This window comes from Tribolium castaneum, chromosome 5 (assembly GCF_031307605.1).
Source record: "Tribolium castaneum strain GA2 chromosome 5, icTriCast1.1, whole genome shotgun sequence".
Taxonomy (NCBI): domain Eukaryota; kingdom Metazoa; phylum Arthropoda; class Insecta; order Coleoptera; family Tenebrionidae; genus Tribolium; species Tribolium castaneum.
In genome coordinates this window covers 15,105,009-15,131,064 of record NC_087398.1, presented here as the reverse complement: position 1 = coordinate 15,131,064, position 26,056 = coordinate 15,105,009, and the positions used below count along the sequence as shown (strand labels likewise).

Genomic DNA, 26,056 nt, shown 5'->3' with positions numbered 1-26,056 from the left:
AAAGCACAAGTTGAGAGTTTCTGTATAAGAAAAGAACTCTGTGCTACGCTAAATCCCAGCCACAAATTTTGAGCCAAGAAAACCCCCAGAAACTCTAAAAAATACAAATGCGTTGTTGCAAAATTCTACAATGAACTGAAATAGGATATACTGCAAATTCCATGAAATTGTTTTTAGAATTAAAATTATGTAGTTGCAAATATTTTTGTTAAGTTAACCATTCCTCTTCATGAACAATTATAAACTTACTGAAAAATTAAAACATGAACTTATACAGGGTGTCCCAGCAAGTTGGTAAAGTCCAGTATTCACTTCTAAATATTATAAAAGTAATAATTTTACTTTCCAAAGCCGTACATACTATCCCTCTGCCTCACCTAAAATTATTTTCAAATAGACAAGGTGTTTCTGAAATGAGCTATAATACAAACTTATGTTTTTTTAAATAGAACACTCTATATTTTTTTGCATTCTTGGTGTATCTTTTAAAACTAATAATTTTGACTTAAACTTTTATTGATCGATTTTGCTTGGTTTTTGAAGTATTTTAATTTTTTTAACGAAAACACGCTCATTTTAAAAATATATTACTCAAAAACTAAGACTTCTAAAAAAGTGGGACATTCACCACTTTAAAGTAGAATGTATAAACTTTAAGAATGATTTTTTTCTTAGCTCACTTGGGTCAAGAAAATAAAAAAATTAAGAAATTTGTTAAAAGTTACTACTTTTTATTTTTGCATCTAAAAGACATTTAAGTTGTCTATCTAAAAACAATAACATTTAAGTGTCCCTTGCTAATTACGTAAAAGATATTTAAATTTAAACATTAAAAAAATCAGTAAAAATTATTAAGTATTGTTTCAGTAGTCGAAAAATGAAATTTTCATCTAATAGTAACCTTAGGCCACTATTCGTCACTTTTTACAGTGAAATAATTAAATTTTTGATATTTATGGCAACTTTTTAAATCCCCGTGTAAACTCCAGCAAATGATTTGCATTGGAGTTTCTACGGTTATGGTATGGTTTACTATGGTAACCACAACGCCTACGAATAATCTGCATTGTTGCTAAAATTAAATTTTAAACTCAAATATCTTCTTAATTATTAACTTTAGCCATTTTAAACTTGACTGTTTCGATGGCAAAGAGATTAACCTATAAAATTAAAAAACATGCAACGTTGTCAAATCTCAACTTGTTATGAACGAATATTTGCCCAAAAAAATGAAGTTGAAAATAAATTACTATGTTCAATGTATAGTATTAGATGAAAAGATAAAAATGTTAAGCTAATTTTACGTCGTTTTCTTTAATTTTTCAACCCTAAAAAATTAATAAGACATCGCTTTGAATTTGCCAGTTTCCCGAATTGTACAATTTTTTTAGAGCATTTAGAAAACGTCTTGATCACTAAAATTTCACAATTCTTATAAAATTGCATTAAACTTTAATTAAGAAATAAATAAATAAATAAAAAATAAAAATCATTGAAAACCCCCATTTTTATGAAGTTTATTACACGTAATTTGGTTGACCTCCCAAAAGCCTCTGAACTTAAAAAAAATAATTTACATTCATTCTAAAATATTTTCCAATAATTCGAATTTTTTTCAATAACTTTTCAATAACAATAACAAAAAAGTTTCCCCAAAAGGTTAGTGCCCCTTGCAATGAGCATTGTGATTAGAGCAGCCCTTAGATCGTATTTAAATTTCCCGCTCGATTGTAGAAGCGCAATTTTAAAATCGACCATCAAAGAGTTTAATTCGCAACAGCAAATCAAAGCCAGCAAATCGAATTTTCAACATTTTAAATTGACACGGTGACACATTTTCATAGTTTTGAATAAACTAACAATGTCTCATTAATGTGGATAACGAAAGTTTTGCCAAATACAGCCCTCCTTGTTGGCCTGAATTAGCTTGAATCCGGCCCTGTTTTTAAACGTCAAATTTGATTAATATGCGCTGTCATTAAAAATTCAACATAACCTCATATTTTAAAATGTCTCATCGCAACTTATGCTTATAACAATCTATTTTAGTGCAAAACGATGAATATTTATGCATGTTTAGTTGCGCCTTTTACTTTTTGTTTCCTGTGATAAAAACTACTCGATAATTTTATCGAACTACTTCCTTCTAATTTACGCAAGAAAACCACATTCCTACTCAAGATGTACTTAATTCTTTTATACTTAACTACTGTACTTAGTATTTCTCTCATTTACGCCTCCGATTGTGGCTGTCACCTCAACAGAAACTCTCAGTGCTCAAACGAAGAACCTCACAACAAATACTCAAAAACTTTCAATGAAGGAGGCGACAGCGACACAAAAACATGTACGAGTTTTGATAAAAGTGACATGGTTTTAATCGAAGCTGCAACTTTCGAAATGGGAACTGATAAACCTGTCTTTGAGAGTGACCATGAGGGGCCTGCCAGAAACGTCTCCGTTGATTCCTTTTACTTGGACAAGTTTGAAGTTTCAAACGGAAAGTTCAGCGAGTTTGTGCTTAAAACAGGGTACAAAACGGAGGCCGAGGAGTTTGGCGATAGCTTTATATTTGAAATGTTAGTTCCTGAAAGTGAGAGGGAAAAATACAAGGACTTTAGGGCTGTTCAAGCCCCATGGTGGATCAAAATGAAAGGGGTTACCTGGAAACATCCCGAGGGGGAAGGCTCCACAATTAACGGTAACTATACCCGTAATTAAAACGTTAATAACTTGTATTTATTTGTATCATGCGATTCAAAATAAAAATTATTATTATTATACTAGTCTTCCGAAACTAGTGGAAATGACATCTAACCTTTAAACCAGGGCCGTCCCAAGATTTTTAAATGCCCTGGGCTACTAAGAAATAAAAAAAATATGGCACTACTATTTCTTTTTCAATTGTGCGATTTGACTATTTGAATTTATAATTAAGTAGGCTGTTTTTTTTTTTCTTTGTGATTGAAAAACTATCCATACTGAGTGAAAAAATGCAGGTATCAGCTGTTTCAAAACTATAAACGCCAACGTCGCATTTTACCAAATTATTTTTTTTAAATAAGATTGATTACATTGTAAAATAATTATTAATGATTAGATCTCTCATTGAAAATATAAATACATTAGCTATAGCTTTTTTGAAGTGCATGAATAAATTATAATAGCAAATTTTGAGAAAAAATGCGACGTTGGCGTTTTTAGTTTTGAAACAGCTAATAGCTAATATACTAATCAAATATTATCGTTCAAAATTTTAGTAATAATAATTATTATTATTTATCAGAATATGTAATATTAATCAAGATGAAGAGAAAATCTTGATTAATTATGATAATTAGCGTTTATATATGTTAAAAAATTATTAAAGCTTGCTTTAATTATAAATTCAAATGATCATGTGGTATTTCAGAAAAAGGTGATTGTAAATCTAAATGTTTTTTCAGAAAACGTTAGCTAATGTTAAAGTGGCTTTTTCTTTTAATTAGTGGGTTTTCTTGGCACTAATTTTATCTCTAGAGTCTTATTTAATATAGAATCACACGGAAACACAGAAAGTTTCAGTTTGTGACCTATTTGACCACAAAAAGAGTAAGCGCGCTGTTGTCAATTTTTATATAGTTCTTTTTTATATACAGGGTGCTCAAAATTACGGGAAAAATGTTGAAAAAATTCCGAAAGTCATCTTTTAAAAAATCTGGAGCTACAAACTTATTGTGTTAACTTCTTTAGTTTTCATTATTTTTTAATGTTTCTATGTTTCACACTAGGTAATCGTTCCCTAACAAAACGATGAACAATTATTTTAAAATTTTCTATCAGACTATCAGACAGCAGTTTTTTTAATTAGAAAAAAAATTAAATTCATCAAAAAAATCACAATGTGTAGATGTGCCAACACTGGGAATTATTTCCTAGGAAACAAGTTTCAAAAATAATTTATTTTTATTATTGATCAAATTCTATTCGGAAGTAAAATTACCGTTGGGGGCGCCACTGAGCTAGGTCTAAAACAGTAACCATAAATGGCGGGAAAATGTTTATTCGGATATTTTGAGCATTGTACGAATTTTGGGGCTTCACAATTAATACATTGCCTATGCGGAATGATTATTGCATCTTTGATGCAAGAAACTTATGTTGACAAATGAAAGATGACGAGGAAAACACGAATAACGAATGACTGTTTGGTTCATTTTCTTTATTGGAAAATTATTACAAAGACATTGAAAAGCCTACCCTTTGGCATAATTTACGTTTAAATGTATCAGCAGTTGTTAATCTTTATTGTAGTTTTGTAGATTTACCGCAGCATTTCATGATTTTTTCAGTGGAAAATTCTAACCTAAAATTCATAACACTTCACTAATTTATTGGTTTCTTGAGCCAAACTTTGTGTTCGCTGTGATCCATTACTTATAATCTTTAATTAGACAACTGTTTGATAACACTTTGTAATCAAAATTTAAATATTTTTCACTTTTTATCCACTTTCAAGTTCCAACAATAAACACTTTATACCACGAAAAACTACAGAACCAAAGTCAACCCTAGTATTTACCACCACATACTTTTAAAGTAATTCTTTCTATTGTAAGTAATTAACACTATACACGCAAAATTGTTGAACAATTCATTAAATGTCAGTTAAATGTGGCATTACGAAAATTTCTTTACTGTTTTCGACATAGTTCAAAAGTCATCACCAGAGGGCGTCTAGTTAATTTTATTTCCGAATTGCGATCATGACTGTTAGACAACGTTGCCACATATCATTTACCTAAAATCCGTCATTTATCAATAACTTTAATACAAAGAATTTTTTTACTATTTTTAGCTTTATATGTAAACAGTTCTCTACCACACACCACTGAGTTGGTGCACCAGTTTTTGAGCACGCTGTATAACCAACTGTCAGTGTCAAATTTCTTATAAAGACCAGACTATATCACCCTAAAAGTTCATGTCCAACCACTTTTAAAACTAGCTGTATTCTGTATTTAACATTTTGAACACCAGATTTGACATTTTTGAAAATTGGACGTTAGTGTTAATCGTTAATTCGTTAGTCTAAAGGTGGTCTAAAATAACAATCTTATAGGTCAATGTGTTGTTGTACGAGTTTTAAATTGGAGACAACTTGAAAAATTTGGAAACTGAATTTGTCAGATACCTGACGGCTCTTTGACAGTTGATTATAAAAAAATCGACTATAGCTTTGAAACAGCAAGAAAGTTGTTGGTGCTTAACTTTCATAGTTTTTGAAGTACATAAATTTTTTGTCCAAATTTTCATTTGCAAGTGTTCATTCAAAACATCACATTTCTTAAACCCTTTGCGATAAGAACCGTTATTTATGCCCGGTTGCACAAAAGTCAAGTTAATCGGCCATCATATGATGATCCGTCAAAAATTGATGGCTTGTTAATTTTGATTGCGTTGCACAAAACAATTTGCACATGTTTTAATTGTTCATCATATGATGCTCCGTTAATCATCCATTAGCAAAAAACCAATTTGGCAACAAGGCCTTACGCCTGGAATTTGTCATTTGATACACATTTGACAGTCTGATTTTTTTATTAATATTGTGTTTTCTCGGACTTTGGGTTTTACTCAGTGCTTTATTTCACGATTTAACTTGTGTTCTTTCGTCTTCAAAAAGTTCTGTTTGGTGTAGACAATTTATGGTGCCATTAATATATAATATTCTTAAGTGGATAAAATGCGGCTAAAGCACGTATGCAATACAACGTTTTATCCACAATTACCACAATACCAAAATGGAATTAATCGAAGTTAAATTAAAAATATTCGTATTCGTAAAATGGCTTTGTAAGGCAAGAATGAACTTTCCATCAACATAAATATGAATGTTACGTGAATAAAATTTTATTGATATAAGTGTTATCTTTTTTCATTATTTCACAAGTGGAATAAAGGAATAAAGTTACTTTATTCCACTTGTGGTTAATAGGTCACTTTATATGCTTCATAACTGTGTATAAAACTCCAGTTATAATGTGATTGTGAATAAAATATTTTTTTTTGGATTTGCAAAAATTCGTATAATCTTCTAAGGTGTTTTAAGATTGTCAATTGTTCATTTTTTCTGGTAGTGTGTTTTTTTCGAAAATGATAAACAAACTGCTATATCTCCGATTTTTCAAATGAAACCTTTCTTTTCTCAATCGAAAGCACTACATCGATTTGTAGAACGACTTTTATCAACACCTTTTTCTTACCGTGTTTTCGAAGTTGATGCATTTTTTTAGGCAGTGCCTCCGCTGCCGGCAACGGTGTCCGTTGTGTCGGTAGAGAATTTTTTGAATCTGCTGTTAATTGTTCTTTAATACAGGGTGTCTCAGTTAAGACTTTCAAGCCTGATATCTCAGATATTTGTCAACGGATTTTTATGAAATTTAAAATGCAGATATTTTAGAAAATAAAGATTAAAATCCAATTAATGCAACAACTCAAGTCTGAAAAACGTAATTTTTACATGCCTTTTTAAAATGTTAAGCCTTTTAAGACTTATATTAAAAAATTTATCGTCAGTGAAAAATGCTGTCAGAAAAAACTCGTTCGTGGAAGACGTCTGCTTTGCAAGAAAAATTAAAAACAAACTTTTAAACGTAGGTACAGATGCAAAAGCGTAAATCTCTATGAGACAAATGAGCACTACCATTAAATTTTGGTCAATCCTACTCGCAGAAACGTAACTGTCGTGCAAGTGACCTTTCACAATTATAGTTAAAAAACTATATTTTTGACTTACTTTTGGTACTGGATGCGTTAATTCTTTCAAAAATGACTAAAAGACTGAACAACAACTGAAAAATTCTAGACACTTGAACATTCAGGACTTTGGAAATGTTTCGTACACTGCTGATTGGATTCTCTTCAAAAGCTTGAATTACAGCCCCAACTATTGCTTCGTTTCCAGTGACGTGTTTTGTCCTCACTCGATTTAGTTCAGGTACGCTTCCTGTGTCTTCAAATTATTGACGATTCTTTGAACTTTAAATTTCATAAATAACATTTCACAAAAAGTCCAACGTCACTTTCCATAGGCGAATATTGATTCTTTTTTCAACAACACAGAAATTTCAGCCACTGTTGTTGGTTTTTAAAGTAACTTCACCAAATTAAAACAATTTTACTTTCTCTGACAGCGCGCACACTTTTGACAGTTTTTTTCAGTGGTACACAAAATGCCGCATAGAAGTGCTTCATCAATTGTTTCAAAAGGTGACTATCAAAATTTGGATTAAGTTTTTACCAACAAAATTTAATTTTTTTCTTGGATCAGCCGAGCGATTTGGTTATTTTTTTGTGTGGCAATTTATTTTTCGGAGTTTAATAATCCAAAGGTAATTTGGCTTAATTTTAAATAAAAGAAATGTGTTTTAAAATTCCATTTTTTATCTTGAGGTCATGTTTTTGTCCCTAAGTGAAAGACCACCTCCTAGAATATCTGCATTCTGAATTTCATGACAATCCGTTGACAAATAACTGAGATATTAAGCTCGAAAGTCTTAGCTGAAACACCCTGTATACTATTTAATTCCGGTCATATCTATTTAAGTACCTCTATGAGATACGCGCTTTTTTATAATTTCACCCTCACCCTTTCCATTAACACCTTTTGTATTTGCTGTCGTTGATTTTGGGCTTAATCCTTCTTTGTATCATCAAACAAAATCGTCAATTTTATGAGTATGGTTTAATTAACGAAATGCGTTTTTATTTAAATTTTTTTGATCGCATGATATTTAAATTGACAGACCGACTTGACCACCCTGTAATACACGTCTCATGGACGGACGCAAAAAAATATTGCGAGTTTGTTGGTAAGCGCCTACCCACTGAAGCCGAATGGGAGATGGCGTGCAGGGCCGGCTTGAGACAAAAACTGTACCCCTGGGGCAACAAACTTACACCTAAAGGCGAACACTGGGCCAATATCTGGCAAGGAGACTTTCCCTTAACAAACACTGCAGAGGATGGCTACTTATCCACGGCCCCAGTTGATAGTTTTCCCGCCAACAAATTCGGACTTCACCATATGGCAGGGAACGTCTGGGAATGGACTCAGGATAATTGGTTGAATGACCCTGTATGTTCGTTTTTACCGGGTGATTAGTTTCAATCCGGAACACTATGTATAATAAATATGATTATTCTTGATTATAATTTGCTTAATACTCCCAATGGCAACGTTACCTTAGAAATGAAAATATGTGTGGTGTTTGGGACTGAAATTGATCACCCGGTATAGTATTTCCTGCCTACGGGGAACTATACACTAGGAGACAAAACGAGACACAAAATCGCATCAAAAAAATGTCATTTTGTAATTCATTTTTCAGTAACTACTTTTAAAAAAATGCGCCTTGTCCCACATTTTTCAAAACATTGTAAATACATTTTTCTTGTAAAGATATCTGCACTCTCTGGCGACATTAACGGAACTATCGAGGAGCGTTTTAATATTTGTATGTCGTTTTGTATACTAATCTATAAAAATCCGTATTTCAGCCATAGATTAATACACTTTCTTAAATATCCACAGGAAATATACCTTTTAGCGGGGTGTGTTTAGTGCGTACTGTTAGGTACAAGAGCTCTTAAACCTTCCATGAAAATTTGTAAATTATTCCCGTTTACCTACTTACATTTCTTTGACGTTTCTGTATACTCTAAAATCACTTAATTCGTGAACAAAATAACTGAAAACAAAAGGAAACTTAAAATTTAACTGTGTAGAATAATAAGCAGCATACGAAAAATCAGTATTTTTCAACAAAAAAGTAATTTTGCATTAGGTACATAACACACTACAAATGTTTTTGTTATTTTCTATGTTATTTTTAGACAAATGATGCATAGTATTGTTATATGCAAAAAATATGTAAAAGTATGAATACTGGTAGAAAAAGTTGATGATTTTACATATTATGGTGTTTGCTTTTCAAGATAATAATTTTTGAAGAAATTTAATTTCTTATTGTGCGCCATATAAAAAATTGCTTTGCCTACACCAGTGGTTCATAGCTTTTTTCCCTAACCTGACTCGACTTGACTTGACCTAACTTAACCTAGCCTAACAAGTCTCTATCTTACGGACGCTGTAAGCGTTTGATTTTTGTTTAAAAATTGTGAAATTCCATTTACTAATTTTGTTTGTTTTCCATATACAATTTTAGAATTTTCTGCTTAGATAAAAAAACTTAGCAAAATAGGCAAAAGTTTACTTTATTATTTTTTTTTTTTAAACAGATTGAATTAAATAAGACGAAATTCTCATTTTTGCATAAATTGAGACATTTAATTTAAAATACAAATTTTGGACTTAATGTTTTCGTGATTTCTGTATCGTAATAGTATATTAAAAAAAAGTTTTATAAGGGTTGATTTGGAGCATGAATCCCAAGTTAGGATGAGTGCGCCAAAACCTTTATAAAACGAATATTTTATGCAATTTTTTATACTTTTCTTATTTTAATTAAAAAAAAAAAATTGGCGTTTAGGGAATTTTGTGTCAGTTGGTAACAGTAATAAATAATAGATAATAAATAAAGAAGAAATGATGATTAAATCGATCGATCCACGCATTATCGATGAATCTTTTGAAAACTAAAAATCCCTAAATTCATTAAACAACTCTGTACTTTAATGAGCCATAAACGACTCCTACTGATAGACGTTAATAAATATTATTATATTATTTTAATAAGATAATTTATTTGGTGATATCTGGCACTAATTTAAAAAGAAAAGACTAATTGATTGCTATGAAAAAAAATACGAGCTATTCTCATTTAAAAATTAGTTAAACCCAATAGAAGCTAACAAATTAAAATTCAAACATTTTTGCAACTTTCTGTATCATTTAAAATAGCACCAAAGTAAGAATATCCGAAAAATAATGTAGGTTTGTGAACACTGGTTATTTTTTAACTTCTTGGAAAAAATCGGCGCGTAGATTTGTTTTTAGTCATTAAAGATATTAATATGATGGAACATTTGAATAGTTATTTACGAAATTAGTTATGAAGTTATCGATTTTGTTTAAGAGCATAATGTTTGCCAAAACGAGTGAGCGCAGCAAATTGTGCTAGTTAAAAAGTAGTAGTTTTTCAACTAAACACTGTAATTTTTCGAAACGTAAGATGAAACACTTTAAAGGAAAAACTATAATTGGTCTGGTATACTTTTATCAAGGAGTGTATAACTTGTTTTTCACTAATTAACTACTGACTGCTAATATTATGCCAAAACTTTATTTCAACCAATAACAAAACATATAATTAAGAATAACATTTCAGGACGCCAAAGTGAAGAAAGGGGGCTCCTACCTCTGTCATGAGTCTTACTGTTGGAGGTATCGCTGCGCTGCAAGATCTTTCAATACCAAAGACAGTTCGGCCGGAAATTTAGGCTTTCGATGTGCCGGTGATGTCAAATAATTTGGCAGTGAATAACAAACAAACCCAAGTACTTAAATCATCCTGCCATCAAGTCTTCCAAGTTATATGATATTTTAGAAATATATTATGATTTAAATAACAATCTCTTTGAACTACACCTTAACCTACCATTAAAAAAATATACAACGGAATGTTTGACTTAGAATTAGAAAAGCAACAATTTTAAGCTTAAAACAATTTTAAAATTCAATGTAAGGCATACTTAAAATTAGAGTTACCCTTAACACTGGTTAAAATGTGCTGAATAACCAAATGCGAATTCTCTTTGAGCATTTTAGGAACTGGCACAAACTTGTACACCAGATAACCGCCAAAAGTTAGCAACGAAACCCGAAAAGTGAGTCTCACCACTTTGGAGGTGAGTGAAGGTGGTGGCACTTGTAAAATTTCAGCAATGAAGGGTTTCTGGTCTTTGGGCCACAATTTCGTTATTCCAGGGACATGACCTATCCCCACCACACCCACAATCCTGATGGGCTCATCACCACCTACAAAATGCCAAATAAATTTCTGGCCATGAAAGTGACCTATAACTTTGAGAAATTAAGTTGGCAATATTGATTTTTGCTAAAAATTACATTTCATCGTTTAAAAATTTAATATTTAATGTCCAGTTTATATAAAATGCTCAATTAAAATTTAATGCGCCATTAAAATTTAATTTCGTGAATAAGAGGCATATTAATTAATTGCGGATTAAATTAATGATGGTTCTAGAAATAAACCTACCCTAAAAATCACTGTTATACTAGTGCTCTTAAACAGACATTAACATAATAACTCTTCGCGCAAACCGGCGGACCTAAGCACGCCATAAAACGTTTGAAAAGGGCAACAAAAGTAATATAATCCTTGATTTAACATGATGACTTTTGGTTTTATCTAAATTTTGCAAAAGTTTTGAGATTTAGTTCAAAAACAACCACAATTTTGAACAAATTTCTCTATTTTCAGCTTATTTTATTGTTTATACTTCCATCAAAAAGCAGCTAAATCAAGTGAAACATGAATTACGTATTAGTTTCGATTTATTCTTGTGAATTGCGTATTTTGTGAAAATACTGCGAATGCGAAATAAATTAGTTTAGTTCAAAAGAAAATTACATCGATTGAAACAGGCTACATAAACATTAATATCAAACTAAACTAGCTTTTTGGGCTTTTGTCTGGATGAAAACGTGCTAAACGCTAAAATAATGTAATTTAAGACTTGGTTTCTATGCTCTAACTAGAACGCTCAAAGAAACAGGCTAAAATAACATGAATTTTTCAGTTAGTTTTAGCGTCATTGTCTGCAACAATTGAGTGTTAAAAAATGTGCTTCAACTTTACAACAAGCCAAAAATGACAATTTTTTTTATTTTTTAACAATTTGCTCGGAAACGAGCAAAATCAAGTGAAACAAGTAACGGGTTATGAGAAGTCTTACAAAATAAATGGCTCAAAATAAATTACACCGAGTAAAGACACGATAAATTAATATCATCTGCGATCTTGTTTGGTGAGTTTTCAGCTAGTTTTAACGGAGATTTATAAATTGTACCCAAACATTCCAAAAAAAAGGCAAATTTAACACCACCTTTGGCTTGAACTAATTTTAGTTGAAACAGGCAAACCTAAACACTCTTCTCATAAAAATAGCTAAAAAAATTAATTTATCTATACTATAGCCTTGATTAAAGTAATTCTCCCGCAATTTTAAATTTACTTGATTTTCGGTTTTAGCAAAATCTTACAAAAAAACGTGTTTTCAGATCCAAAAACATAAATAAATAAAATTATTGTGGCTAAATGGTGTAGTTTTAGACTATTTATCTTTGGCAAAATTTCGTTCAAAAAAAGTCCAGTCAAACAATTTTGATGCATTTTAGTGATTTTGGAGACGTCAATTTCGACCTAATTTTGTTGATTTTTCAACCAGTCTTCGCAAAAATTTTCAAAGAAAGACAACTAGTTTTTACAATCAAAAACAGTGTACAGAGTGTCCATTTTTCGAGCTCCACCATGGGAATTTCAGTTATAATAAGAGATACGAGGTTGGTTAAATTAAGGCAAAGTTACGCATTTTTATGCTGAACAACTATATGAAAAAAAATTGATGTATTATTTTTTGTTTTTAAATTAGTGAGAAAAATAAAAAATATGAAATTTTCGTTTTTTTAGCGAAAACAAAAAGAATTTGACGTTTTTAAAAAGGACATTCTTAGAATACTTTTTTACAAGAAATCTAAATCTGTCCTTGCCTTTTCCAAGGCTTTCTTGATGTCAGGGTTATAATACTCAACTTTATTTTTTATGGACACTGTATTTGATACTTGTATTTTTAAAAAGTCTTTTTGTTCCTGATTACAACGATGTATCACATGATATGATCGAATCTTACATGTTAACTAAAATTAAGAAAAAAGCATTTTTGCAAAGAGTGCTTTGAACAAAAACGCCAAAAATTTTGTTTAATAAACTAAATTTTGACAGTTCACTTTAATATGCGAGCAGAATTTTTAAAACTTTGCCTTGTTTTGTTTTGCGAAGAATAAACTTCTAGCTTATCATGTCGTTTAGTGTTTAAGTAAGTAAGCTTGACGAAAATGTGAACGTTCTAGATACAAATTCAATTAAACTTCCAAAATAGTTTATTTAAACCAACACAATTGTTAGCATTTTTTCCAAAGCACTCTTCGTAAAAATGCTTTTTTCTCGATTTTAATCACCATACAAGATTCGATCATATCATGTAATATATCGTTGTAATCAGAAATAAAAACACTTTTCAAAAATACAAAAACCATATATGATTTCCATAAGAAAAGCCAAAGTTGAGTGTTGTAACTTTGACATCAAGAACACCTTGGAAAATTCGAAGACAGATTTAAATGCCTTGTAAAAGTGTCTGAAGAACGTGCTAGTTAAAAACATCTAGTTCTTTTCGTTTCAGCTTGAAAAAATAAAAACGAAAATTGCAAATTTCAATTTTTTTTTCCCATAAATCACAAATTTTCTTTCAGATAATTGTTCAGCATAAAAATAATTTAACCGACCCCATATCTCTTAAATAACTAACTGATGGTGAACCAAAAAAACGGATACCCTATATTAAACACCATTTTCAAAAATTTTGCAAAATTCGTCTCCTATTTAAATCTTACGGAAATACTCGATTTTTAATTAACAACGTATTAAGTTTGTGGTGAAACCGCGGTTACAACAGGTTGTTTTTTCATAAAAGTACCAGAACTGATGTATTTCACCAGATATGTGTTGCCAACTTAATTTTAAGTCACGGTTCACTTTAATCGATTTTTTTTACCTTCTTTGGCTCTGTTCTTCTTGCAAGCAGCAGTGGCAGCCGCCTGGAGAGAATGAGTTAAATAAATGTCCCTCTCGTTCAGAAATACGTCCCTAAACGCCGGATATTCGCCCGCCAATTCAGTCAATAACTGTTCTAACATATCACGCTTTTTACACTTCTCTATGTCTTCAATGCTAGAAATTAATCATGTGAACTTCACTAGATCAAATTAATACAAATTCAGTACCTGACTTTCTCTTTTGAAGTCAACAAATGCCACGCTAGCTTAACAGTCTGGAACCAAGTTAACTTGGACAAAGCTCTGTGGAGGGTGATTCCAAGGGGGCGATCACCTAGCAGCACCTCGCAATTGGGGATTTTTTCGGCCTCCTGATAAGCAACCCTAAATTCGCCCCCTGGGGCCATCCCCAACTCCTTCGTAATATGGGCACTCATATTCAAGAGCAAAATGTACATAATTCCATTGTAAAGGCCACTAGACTTAATATTATTAACAATTTTTTGCAAATCTATATTTTTGGCTTCTTCTAAGATTGTTTTTTCATCCAACGACAAAATGTTGGTCCTTGAGGCACACAGTTCCAAAACAACAGCATGTGGAAGAATATTGCGAATAACCTAAGGTCAAATGGGAAAAATGGCAAACACTAGTCAAGTTGCACTAACTTTGATAACATCCTCCTTGGATTCGTTGCTAAAGTGAGCCGTTCCAACGAGATAAACTTTGGCACCTGTTGCTTCATGTTTGAGAAGAGTCACCGTTTCGGGGAGATTATTGTCAAAGTCCTCGTCAGACTTGCCTCCGTTTGAAGACGACTGGTCGGTGTCGCCGATACTTAAAATTTCGAGTGTCTCGCTTTTGTCCGAACCGTGTTCCGAATCGGAATTCGCTTTTAAGGTGCTGTCGGTTAATTCTGCAATTTCTACCGTTGCAAAAGGGTAAATGCAAATAAATGATTTACCGAAATTTGTTAACGAGTTTTCCATTGTTGGTATTAAAGCTGCAACACGTAAAACTACAAGGGAACTAAAACTAAACTGCAAATAGCTATGAGAGAAAAACGACTTTTGAAAGTGTCAAATTTATGACAATGACAGCCGCATTGACGTTTCGGTTTAGGGACTTTCGGGTTGTTGGGTGCATTATGACTCCAAATTCAAAAAATAACACACAGCCTTCAGGAGTTTGTATTCTTTAACAATAAAAGTTTTCATTTGTGGAAAGTGAATCTATGATTTCATAGTTCCGATAGAGTCGCCAGAACGCGCAGTTGGTCAGTTCCGTTAAAAATTTCAAGAGCAATAGTAAATTGGAAAAATGACTGCATTTATATAAATCATGATTAATGGTGCACAATTCCAAAAAAAAACGCGTGCAAATAGTGCATTAAAGTCACAAATTAAAAATTATGTTGAAAACTACATTCAAATAAATAACTGCGAAAGTGCGAATGCAGTTGAAGATACAAAAAAAATGTAAGAAAAAATAAGTTGTAGAGTTAAGTTTTCTTCTTTAAACAAGTCTGCGGGACCGTATGTCTGTCTATCTTCTACGATTTAAGCCCCAATTTAACCGACCGAATACATTTCATTTTTGCCGATGATTTAGACGCGTAAAATTAATTTAAATCTAAGTCGTTGAAAATAGAAATATGGTATTTTTTTTGTTTATTTTTTATTTTCAGTTTGTGCCTTACACTTTTTGTATCTTCACACGTATTCGCTGCGCTGTTTGATAACCATGAAACGTACATAATTTGCAATAGGTACCTAGATTTACTTGATCTCTAACCGAGGGGTAAACCGCACTCCAAATTTTGTACATCAGATTTTCTCTAATTTAATAATGATTTTCCCTGATCTCCTTTAATTTACTCTAAATTCTTACAAATTCCACAAAATTTTGTTTATTTTTTTACAACAATTTTCTATGAGTTTCTCAAGATTTCCTCAATTTTATACACCGTTTTATTTTGAAATACAAAGATATCTATAAACTGAATTTAACACTTTTTATGTCTTAATTTGTTTCCGTTAGTAATGTTAGTATACCTATTTGAAATAATCAAATAATGTGTGGTATTAGGGCCGTTCCGGTTGATGGAAATTATAGATAATTAAAAAAAAAAATTCAAAACCTCAAAGAAACATCAAATGATGTAAAAATATAGAGAAAAATGGAGGATTATCGCGCAGCGACTAAAACACCTCATCAACGTTACAGCCATTTGATAATAGTATATTAAAAAACAAGTTTCATAAGACCAGTCTTTAAAGCACGAATTCAGTTTTTTGAAAGAATGTATGCTTTAAAATCTTATGAAACAAGTTTTTTATACTATTTTTTGTAATTTATCCCCTTTTTGCCGCTTGTGACAGATGGTAATATCTTAATTTTGAAAGTGAAAAATTGATTTAAAATTTTTGTTTTATCAAAGTATTGTCAAAAAACAAGAGCTTGGATGGCAATAGAGGTACCTAATCTTCGCCTCCTGAAATTTGTGAAATTCGCCAAACTACGGTCCCGAATTTGCTTCTTGCCAACCTAAATATTTTCATAAAATGTTCCGTCAAATAATGACTATTATGACATCGCACTTGATGCTTTAAGATGACTATTAAAGCATCAAAATGGCGGCAAATTACAAAAATGTATTTTAAATTTTGTCTTTGTAGATCTCTATAGTAGTCAATACACCAAAAAAAGTACTGAATTTATTCTAGTGGCATCGAATTAATTTAATTCGTTGGGTACACATTTGTTATAGTTATATAAGTTTTATAACTAGCTGTTAAGTTAATAGAATGAAATATGCTACCGTAGGTCAAAATGTTTTGTTAAAGTAGATTTTTTTATTTGTATCAATATGTCAGTCTGAGTTTCCTTTTGAACATAGTCAAGATCACATTGAGCAGTGCTTACTTTTGTAATTTTGTATATATAAACATTTATATTAATAATGTACAACTAAGGGTACACACCACGCAAGGTTATCCCCTCAGCATTTTATAGGAAAATAGTAAATATTTTTAATTGCTATTTTTTGAAAATGTTACGAACCTACAAATAAAAACGAAAAAGGCAAACCTTGGATCTCCGAAAAGCTTCAAAAAGCAATAGAAGCATTTAATAGGAAATCTTTTTTGAGGAGCAAAAAAGAAAAAGGCAATGGCTTTAAAAGCAGCTGCAAATAAATACCTTATTATTTGGATTATTAAAGACAAACAGTTTTTTTTTAATTAAGCATTCAAATCAAATTATGTCAGTTTCCTGATTCATGCAAATCATATTTTTTCAAAAATTCAGTAAAAAACATTGATGATAGTTACAAAAAAAAGAAAAGAGTAATAATAAGGTTCTTGTAGAAAACCAGATATCCGAAAAAAGTCGACCATTTCATAAAAGTGTTTCTCTTTTCAACGGTTTAATTGTTTGTAAGACAGGTCGTTAAATTAATTTCAAGATACTCAACAACATTGGTACTCCCATAAGAAGTAAAAACTTGAAGATAAAGATATGGTCCTTAAAGTTTTTAAATAGAAAATTAGTTTTCTAAAATTTTGTTTCCTAGCATACAATTTTTATAGGTATAAGCAAATTCAAGACGGTTTGGGTGTAGCTCGCTATATCTGAAACAGAGATAATCTTATCGCATTTTTTTCTGTTATGTGTGGAAATTTTCGTCGTCGGTTTTTCGCAATCTCTTAAGAATGTAAAGTTCAACATTTCTGCATTTATTCCAAGCAATTTCTCTGAATTTTAATTAATTTAACTCGATTTACGGAGCAAAGACCGTCTAACGTTCAAAGCGCCCTCATTTTACTGTGAACAGAAAATCGAATAATGTTGTCTCATACTTCCCTCAAATTAGTTTTCAATAGTCGCAAAATTTAGTGAAAAAGAAGCTACAAAAAAAATTATTCATTTAGTGGACTTGGTGAGTTTGATGTTCTTGGATTGGCGACCCAGGCTGTCACATGGCAGCTGTCACAAAATTTCAATGTCAAGCTGACGAACAATTTATACTTAAGTTAACAAAGAACGGAATAAATTAACATAATAGGCCCAAAACAAACTAGAAATATGGTTAGAGGATTGGTAAATATTCATTCGCAACCATTCGTTGGTTGTGCCAATTTTTATTTTTAAAATTCCAGTTCAGTTTTATCGTGGGACTTTATGCAGGAGTTTACCTTAGCCAAAACTATGATGTAAGTATTTTTTGTTGATTTACACAATAGTTCTATTGATTATTGAAATTTTGCAGATTCCGCGAGTGGACGACCCTCAGGCTTTATTTGAAAAGATTAAAGACTTTGCCGATAAACATAGGAAGCAATAGATTAATCGTTTAGTAGCTGTGTGTGATTTATTTAAATAAAATTATGCTATTACATTATAATAGTGATACACCACCACCCAAATATTCAAGTCTGACTGGGGGCTCCACAAAGGCCAACCAGTCGCTGGAATGTGTGGGCAACAAGCCCATACTTTGACACTTGTAAAGGGCTAAACCAATATTAATGCAATTCCCCAAAATGTAGACAAACATTTGTTTAAAAGCACTGCTATTTTCCACCATTTTGAATGTACTTTTTGTGGCGAAAATGGCCTGAACTGGCCTCATCAGAAGCATCCCAACCATCATAATTGGGAAAATTGAAATTGAATTCCCTGCCATGTACATGATGAACAAGTTCATTGGAACTTGCTTCAAGGGGGCTAAAGCCAGGTCCCACGATTTTTTAGTTATTAGGCGACTAACGTCCGTTTTTTTCGAAACATCACTGCTTGAGGCAGGTCCAGAGGGGCTAAAGGCTGGGGGAGCGGCCAAACCTTCTGCTACACTGCGATTTCTGAAACCTCGGGTAAAAGTGCAATACAACCACCAGAACGTACCTGGTATTGTCCAAAGCCCACTTTTGCCGCCTGATCTGAAGTTTCGTAGACATCCTGCTGCAATTTTGACACAATTATTGACACAAACTTATTAATATTTCAGGTTATGTCCGACTGTCGTAACTGTAACCACTATCGATTGCGGTAACGACACGCGTACTAAAAAAATTCAAACGAGTTTTGAATAAAAGAGATTAGGTCCGGGATTGAATTAACCGAGACGTAGTCATTTCCTGAAGCACCAAACCATCAGTAATTACCACTTAACGATTAAGTTTGACAAGAATAACAAAACACAAGTCACACCTCAGACACTGCCACCATGTCCACCAATCGTAATGATTGAAATTTACCAAGTGTTGAGGGTGTGTTTAATATTAAATTACTAGACTTATGTTGGTGGTAATGACTGATTCACGAATGAGTTTCGGTTCGCGCTTTTTGCTGATTGGAAAATCACATGTTATTTCGAACAATCGTGTTTAGTTCCTTGTGAATCAGTTAAAGGTCAGTTCGCAAGTGTAGATGGTCGTTAAAGCAATAAAAATAGTACACCGAAATGGAGAAGAATTCCAAGGGAAAATCGAATACATCGTCTCGGAGTAGATTTGACAGTTTCAACACCATAAATGAGAAACCGGTGGATGATATTTCGTTAGAAGCTTTCTACACCCCACATAGCATTTCTGCACTTGCAATATCGATAGCTATCGTTATTTATTTTGCTTTCGTTAGGTAAGTAATCATTTTTTAAATGTGAAGGTTAGGTTATGTAAGAACTGCACCTTTCAATACCCCTAGAAAGGGCTGTTCCGATTGGTATTCACTGACAAGTCGGTTCTTATCTATTAGTAGTTTTTTGCGTTTGTTTATCATTGATCTTTGACTCTTCTGCTCTAGAATCTAAGATAATTAATTGGATAAAACTATCCTCATTTAAATTCCTTTTTGTTGCAAAGATAATAACCTTCTGTAACTCCATATAAATACAAAAATTGCTAATTGGGAGTGATACACATGGATTTATGGGTGTAGGATGAGTCATTACTGCAAAATTCATTGCATGGGTCTCACTTAATAAATAGTGATGTTTAAATTTAAAATGTAAGTAGTGAGACTCAAAAAACCCATTGTCTATTCCAATTTATTTATCGATATGGGACAATTTATAATAATTACATTTACCTTATCCTTTCATGCACAACCCAAAGTATTGAAAATGACTGTGCTGTCTTTCTTAATCTCCAAATCGTAAGTTTTAGAAAACCTTTGTCCTTTGTAGTAAGTTTTTCTAGCAAATATTTAACAGTTATTTCCAATTCAAGTAGCATTTGTATGCTTTTTATTTTACGAGAAAAAGATTTGAGAAAATGAGTGGGCACTGACCAGTTTTAAATTCTCGAATAACGTAAATAGTATACCAGGTGGGCAACCTTATCGCACATCTAAGAAAATCGCGATTTGTAATTAATTAAAAAAATTGCATTTTACACGCCTGACTGTACGTTCAAAAGGTATATCCTCTAATTTTTTGGTAATTTTTTACTTACTTAAAGATAATAATTGGAAAAAGCAATTTTCGACCAAACCCACATTTACATTTTAACTTCAAAATTTATTTTTACTTATGAGTTGCTTCTTGTGGCGTCGTAAATTTAGGTGACAATGTGAATTAATTGGGGTAAGATTTCGTTGGAATATTTCAATGCAGGCATCAGTTTTATTGCAATACTGTAAATAAGGGGCTTCAAAAAGGTCGGCTACTGGTAAGTGATCCCTTTGTAGGCAAATTATACCATCTTCTGGTTTGCTTCTAAATAAAAAAGACCAATTATTTAACAAATTTAATAAGTAAAATTTATACTTCTGATATCAGGGTTCGATGGACTTGCAGGTAAGGATTCACTTAGTCTAAAAACTTTGTAGTTAAATTATAGGTAACAGTTAGTGCCCAAAATCTCATAAAACTGCTACGACTTTATTTATTAACAAAACAATTAAATAAAAATTGAGAATGGTTGTTATCAATGTGCAGGATTTTCATTTCATTAGAAATCGCGATTGTCTTGAGTGCGCGATAAGGTTGCCCCACCTGGTAACGAGTGTGGAAAGTGAGTGATATCGTGCGAGTGGGAATCTTATATTTTATTATTTGTTTATGGTTTCAATTTTGACGAATTATTTCTAATATTCGCCATGAGTGCTATGTAAGGATTTTTTAGACACCGACGTTACCTTAAACCTAATTTATGATATCCTTATCATATAAAGAAAAGTAAAAAAAAATCAAAGACTGTGCTATAAATTATAATACAGACTGATCCAGAAATACTGAGTCTGTTGGCAACACATTTGAAAGTATTTGTGCTTGTAATTTGCAACACTGTAACCGAATTCGATTTTTCTTGACAATTATTTGACGTACAACCCCACAAGAATGTTAAACAGTGTTGCCAACAGACTCAGTATTTCTGGATCAGTCTGTATAATAATTATTATTAATTTTCTTTATTTTTTTTCTTGACATCACTCAGTTCTTCCTATCGGATGAAGTTATTAATTCAGATTCTGGAATAAAACTCCCTTGTTTTTCTTTTATAGTGTTCAAATGCGGTTTTAAATTCTGTTTCGTTACACTAGTAGTAAAATTTAAGGTTGCAACGACACTACTAAGGAATTATGGTATGGCAATCTGAATGTTAAATGGTTAAAATAAACCAACTTTAAATTTATTTTTTAATTATTGAAAAAAAAAAATGCAGGGTATTCCAAGTTTTAGCACCCGTCAAGAAATAAATATTTCTAGTCGAGTAAATTTAAATTTTTTAAAATTAAAAAAAAAATGAGTAATGGAGTGTTATACTCGAAAGTAAAAGTTTTTGGAAATTGCAGATTCTGAAAGTAGACACAACATGATGTCTAGTAATATCGGTCTGAGTTTTTTAAATCGGTACTTTTTTAGTAATAATAGAAAATTCGCGCTGTGACGTAGCAATGTCTCGACTAATGATTCGTCAGTCTTTCGCTGCATACAATTAATGCTACGACCTACGTTTGGGTTGGTAAACGTCAAATACAAATGTCAAAGCCGTGCGTTGTCGATTGTGACTGTGTTGTGTGCTAATATTTTGCAGAAGTTTATGTTTTGGTAAAATGACTGCTCTTGCAGCACATCTGAAGTCGTATGTAAAACAACAGAGGCAGAAATTAAGAAAAAACGTACGTCTTTCAAGCTATCTTTGTTGGCCCAGTTTTCTATCTCAAGTTCTGTGCCTGGCTGATTCAAAAAGGAACATTGCTGACGTCAGGCCAGGAATTTTCACCTTTTCAATTATTTTTCTCCAAAACGGTTGAGCTTTGCTTAAAATAAAAAAATATGGGTAGCCTATTTTGTTGTTGGCTATCCGTATAAAAATTTTCATTTTTTAGTATTACACTCCATTGAACTTTCAATAAGTTCAATTGGCATTTAATTTCTATGTGTTATAATCTCTGGTGTTATTTCCAAAGTTGGAACCTACTATTTATTCGGACATTGTGACGGTATGTTGGAAATCCTTATAATTAGTTACTTTTGTATAATCATATTATATAACTGAAATAACAGAGAATTTAAAATGATTAACATTAAATTAAAAAGAGAAACATCTCCGATACTTACTACTATACGTGTGTTACTAGTAGCTACTAATTCATCTTTTCATCTTATGAGTATCACACTTGATAGATTTTATCTATAAATTACGTTGATGAAAGACAATAATAATAATTAGTTAGTTCTTTATGTTAATTTGTGGGTATTGAAAAACGATTGTTTTGCGGTTAAACAAAAGTAGATTAAATGCTCAGTTCATTTATTTTATTAAGAGTTAATTTATAGTTGTTATTCATTATTGAAAATTTTGCACATTTCAAAGCATGGTATTATATCGAAATAGTTGAAATGTTGAGTGTTCCGTTTTAAAAAAACACATATACAGGGTGTTTCGTCTAAACCCCATTGGTAGTTCTAATAATGATGGTTATCTGAAAATTTGTATACAACCCTAATCTGTTACGTCCTGCTCAATGAAAATATTTTCAAGATGGTGACACTTCCAGTTATACCGGAATACTAATACATATCGATGCAGAACAAAATTCTCCTTCATCTAGTAAAATAAAAACTAGGGCATCCCATTTGAAAAAAATAAGTTATGGGTACTTGAAATTCTCCAAACTTAACTCAAAAATTTTTAGGTTTATTATCTTCATTTACAATTTTGAACACACTGAAGAACAGATATAGGCCTTCTTCTTTAATTCTCCAAATATGATTTCGAAATCTCTAAAACTAAGAGAGTTACCGATCTTTTAAGGTGCAAATCCAAAAACTACAGAAATTCTCAAAAAATCTTAAATATCTCGAAGACGGTTAAACTTGGTATGGGGAAAGCTAATAAACACGGCTTTAAAATAACTCAACTAATCAAAAAACGCAGTGAAAAATAGCTTTCCATTTAAAATAATGAAGTTGATAGCGACCTCCGGTATAATCGGAGGTGCCGCCATCTTGAAAAAAATTTTATTGAGCAAAACACAACGGATTATGGCTGAGTACCAACTTCCAAATAAATATCTTTATTAGAAATTTCAATGCTGCTAATGTGGGGTTTAGCCGGAACAGGCTGTATACCTTATCAAAGCTAGTTCGGTGTATAGAACTTTAAGAAGTTACAAACCACAATTTTTTCTTTGCGCGTAAGCGCTCCGGTCCTCGTATTTAAATATAGTCACTTCTCTTTCGGTCGCAGCTTTTAATAAATCAATTTCTGGAACATTGAAAATTATACAGGAAAGTAGGGGTTGTTTTTTCAGCGTCAGTTTTTGTTGTAGGGATACTGAAAACGTCGAAAACAACATATGGGCAGGCATGCTATGTTGCATCTTCTTCTTCCTCATCATCTCAGTGTTGGCATTCCCCAACGGTCCCTTCACTCGTCCACATCCGGCCGTTTGGCGCGTCGTCTTCGGCATGAGCGTCATCTATCTCATGGGCTGTCTCTTTTTCCTTTTCCAAAACTACCAAACCGTCAAAAACATCCTTCTCTGGTTCGATCCCAGCCTCAAAGACTTCCACATAGACATGGACAAAGAATACGGCGTCAATTGCTCGGACATCACCCCCGAACGCATCTGGGGCCATATCGACGTCTTCGCATTAGGCCATTATTTGGGTTGGCTGTTCAAAGCAATTTTAATCCGGCACATGGGCATTTTATGGGCGATCAGCTTCATGTGGGAGATCACCGAAATCGCCTTCGCCCATCTCCTGCCAAACTTCATCGAGTGCTGGTGGGACGCATTGATTCTCGACGTGTTGATATGCAATGGGTTTGGTATTTGGTGCGGGTTGAAGATTTGCGAAAAATTGGAAATGCGCGAGTATAAATGGGTCAGTATTAGGGACATCCACACCACGTCCGGCAAAATCAAGCGTGCCATGCTGCAGTTCACCCCGGAGAGTTGGACTTCGGTCCGGTGGTTGGACCCGAAGTGTTCCTACATGAGGGTTTTTGCGCTTTGTCAGTTGGTATTGTTCTGGCAAACGTCCGAACTCAACACGTTTTTCCTCAAACATGTTTTCGAATTGCCAGCGTCTCATCCACTAGTCAGCGCTAGGTTGATTCTCATTGGTGTGATAGTGGCGCCCTCTGTGCGACAGTACTACAGCTATGTTACGGATACTACGTGTAAAAGAGTTGGTACCCAATGCTGGGTCTATGGGTGCATTATGGTCTCGGAAGCTTTGATTTGTATCAAACATGGAAGGGAGTTGTTTGAGCGGACTCAAGCCATTAATATAATCGTCTGGTTGATGGTACAGCTGGTTATTTCTGTGGCTTGTGTGATAGGGTGTGTCATGTGGCATAGAGCTGGATTGGCACGGGGGAATTCCAGAGATTTGAGTCCGGTGAAAAGTGTAGCTGGTGCGAAAATTCTCTTTGAGAACAGTGAGGAAAAGGAAGATTGATATTTTTAAGACTGTTGATATTGTTTAGTTAATTTTTTACCTCTTGTGATCTAGTCATTTAGAGTTGCGATTGTTTTATTAAGTTTTGTTGAGAAGTGACGGTATCACAGTTAAGGTTGATTTTAACGGGCGAATTTATGTAGAAAAATACATAATGAAGTTGCTATTTTTTCTTATTAACGCATCATGTTGCGTTAAAACAGATGTTTTGCATACTTTACATTAAAACACCTATTAGTTTACTCATAAAAAGCCTGAATTAGCAGTAGAGAAAGGTCGTCAAACTCTTCGATCTCCTCCATGACGCTGTTTAGATCTAATAATAATTTAGTTAATTATTTTTAACTAAGGAAACCATCTGTACGTGTAAAAAACATTTCACAGAGTTGAAATAAACAAAATTGAGTTTTTTATGTAGGCTGTTCAAAAATGTTTGTTCATCAACTCATTCTTTCAAATTTTCGTGCTTAAATATAGTTAATTTTTTTAAATAATCAACTGTCAATGTCAAAATTCTGATACAAACCAGACTGTATCACCCTAAAAGTTCATTTTGAACACCAGATTTAACATTTTTGAAAGTTGGACGTTAGTGTTAGTCGTTAATTCGTTAGTCTAAAGGTGGTCTAAAATAACTAAATGTGTTGTTGTACGTGTTTTAAATTGGAAAAAACTTGAAAAATTTGGAAATTGAATTTGCCAGGTAAAAGATTACACCAACCTTAATGACATTAATGACGGCTCTTAGACAGTTGATTATAAAAAAACGACTATAAGCGATATCACATTTCATAGGTGTCTTTATAAACAACCATCTCTGAACAGTTTGTATATTCTGTACTCAACTCAATATTTAAATTAATTAATTTTTGTCTAAATTATCGATTTTAAATCAATTTGTAAACTTGTGAATATGTCAAATGTGTAAATGTTAAAGTCAACCTGTTAGTATGTGTTCTGTTATTATTTTGTAAAAACGGAAATAAGTGTCATCTTTATGTACAAAAACCAAAGATAAATAAAAAAAGAAAACAGAAACTGTGTTTTATTTATGTAAATATTTAATAACTTCTTCGTGCACAACAACAAGAAGACGAGTTTTTGAAGATTAATTTGAAGTTAACAAAAGGTGCAGGTAAGCAGTATTTAGAATGTGGCCTAATGTTTGTTTGTAAAAGCAAATCTGCATTATTTTAACAATTTATTAATTTTCTATTATTTTACTTACCAATGTCATTTTTAGTGTATTTTTGTTTTAGAAAAACGGGGACTTTTAGTATCAGGTGTTACAAAACTATGTAAACGCCAACGTCGCATTTTACCAAATAATTTTTTTA

At 32.3% G+C, this 26,056-nt stretch overlaps 4 protein-coding genes and 1 long non-coding RNA gene across 5 annotated transcripts; 3 read left to right on the top strand and 2 right to left on the bottom strand.

The window, feature by feature from the left end:
- Positions 1-1,956: 1,956 nt before the first annotated feature.
- Positions 1,957-10,575, top strand: LOC658168 (uncharacterized protein). Its single transcript, XM_964577.5, has 3 exons — positions 1,957-2,701; positions 7,788-8,119; positions 10,332-10,575. The coding sequence occupies exons 1-3, from the start codon at positions 2,182-2,184 to the stop codon at positions 10,470-10,472; spliced, it is 993 nt and encodes a 330-aa protein (XP_969670.3). The 5' UTR covers positions 1,957-2,181; the 3' UTR covers positions 10,473-10,575.
- Positions 10,268-14,924, bottom strand: LOC658079 (uncharacterized protein). The gene is made up of 5 exons (XM_964492.5): positions 14,766-14,924; positions 14,470-14,717; positions 14,030-14,421; positions 13,801-13,976; positions 10,268-10,981 (listed from the first exon to the last, which is right to left on the bottom strand). The coding sequence occupies exons 1-5, from the start codon at positions 14,788-14,790 to the stop codon at positions 10,680-10,682; spliced, it is 1,143 nt and encodes a 380-aa protein (XP_969585.1). The 5' UTR covers positions 14,791-14,924; the 3' UTR covers positions 10,268-10,679.
- A 2,819-nt stretch (positions 14,925-17,743) lies between these two features.
- On the top strand, positions 17,744-18,206 carry LOC658000 (uncharacterized). The gene is made up of 3 exons (XR_511504.3): positions 17,744-17,902; positions 17,962-18,015; positions 18,072-18,206. It is a non-coding gene; the product is annotated as an uncharacterized LOC658000 (long non-coding RNA).
- On the bottom strand, positions 18,155-18,958 carry EMC4 (ER membrane protein complex subunit 4). The gene is made up of 2 exons (XM_015979678.2): positions 18,707-18,958; positions 18,155-18,663 (listed from the first exon to the last, which is right to left on the bottom strand). Exons 1-2 carry the CDS (start codon positions 18,757-18,759, stop codon positions 18,201-18,203), a joined length of 516 nt encoding a protein of 171 aa, XP_015835164.1. The 5' UTR covers positions 18,760-18,958; the 3' UTR covers positions 18,155-18,200.
- Positions 18,959-19,121: 163 nt separating this feature from the next.
- Positions 19,122-25,329, top strand: Pss (Phosphatidylserine synthase). The gene is made up of 2 exons (XM_964277.4): positions 19,122-19,441; positions 23,582-25,329. Exons 1-2 carry the CDS (start codon positions 19,266-19,268, stop codon positions 24,717-24,719), a joined length of 1,314 nt encoding a protein of 437 aa, XP_969370.1. The 5' UTR covers positions 19,122-19,265; the 3' UTR covers positions 24,720-25,329.
- The last annotated feature ends 727 nt before the right edge of the window (positions 25,330-26,056 follow it).

Bases quoted from the DNA above. Each gene is read 5' to 3' on its own strand.
- LOC658168 (XM_964577.5), top strand. From the start codon at position 2,182: ATGTACTTAATTCTTTTATACTTAACTACTGTACTTAGTATTTCTCTC. The intron at 2,702-7,787 runs GTAACTATACCC...TTAAATTGACAG, and splicing joins GGAAGGCTCCACAATTAACG to ACCGACTTGACCACCCTGTA. The intron at 8,120-10,331 runs GTATGTTCGTTT...ATAACATTTCAG, and splicing joins ATAATTGGTTGAATGACCCT to GACGCCAAAGTGAAGAAAGG.
- LOC658079 (XM_964492.5), bottom strand. From the start codon at position 14,790: ATGGAAAACTCGTTAACAAATTTCG. The intron at 14,422-14,469 runs GTTAGTGCAACT...ATTTGACCTTAG, and splicing joins CCAAGGAGGATGTTATCAAA to GTTATTCGCAATATTCTTCC. The intron at 10,982-13,800 runs GTAAAAAAAATC...GGCATTTTGTAG, and splicing joins GAAGAACAGAGCCAAAGAAG to GTGGTGATGAGCCCATCAGG.
- EMC4 (XM_015979678.2), bottom strand. From the start codon at position 18,759: ATGTCTACGAAACTTCAGATCAGGCGGCAAAAGTGGGCTTTGGACAAT. The intron at 18,664-18,706 runs GTACGTTCTGGT...CCGAGGTTTCAG, and splicing joins TGGGCTTTGGACAATACCAG to AAATCGCAGTGTAGCAGAAG.
- Pss (XM_964277.4), top strand. From the start codon at position 19,266: ATGGAGAAGAATTCCAAGGGAAAATCGAATACATCGTCTCGGAGTAGA. The intron at 19,442-23,581 runs GTAAGTAATCAT...TTTTTGTTGTAG, and splicing joins ATTTATTTTGCTTTCGTTAG to GGATACTGAAAACGTCGAAA.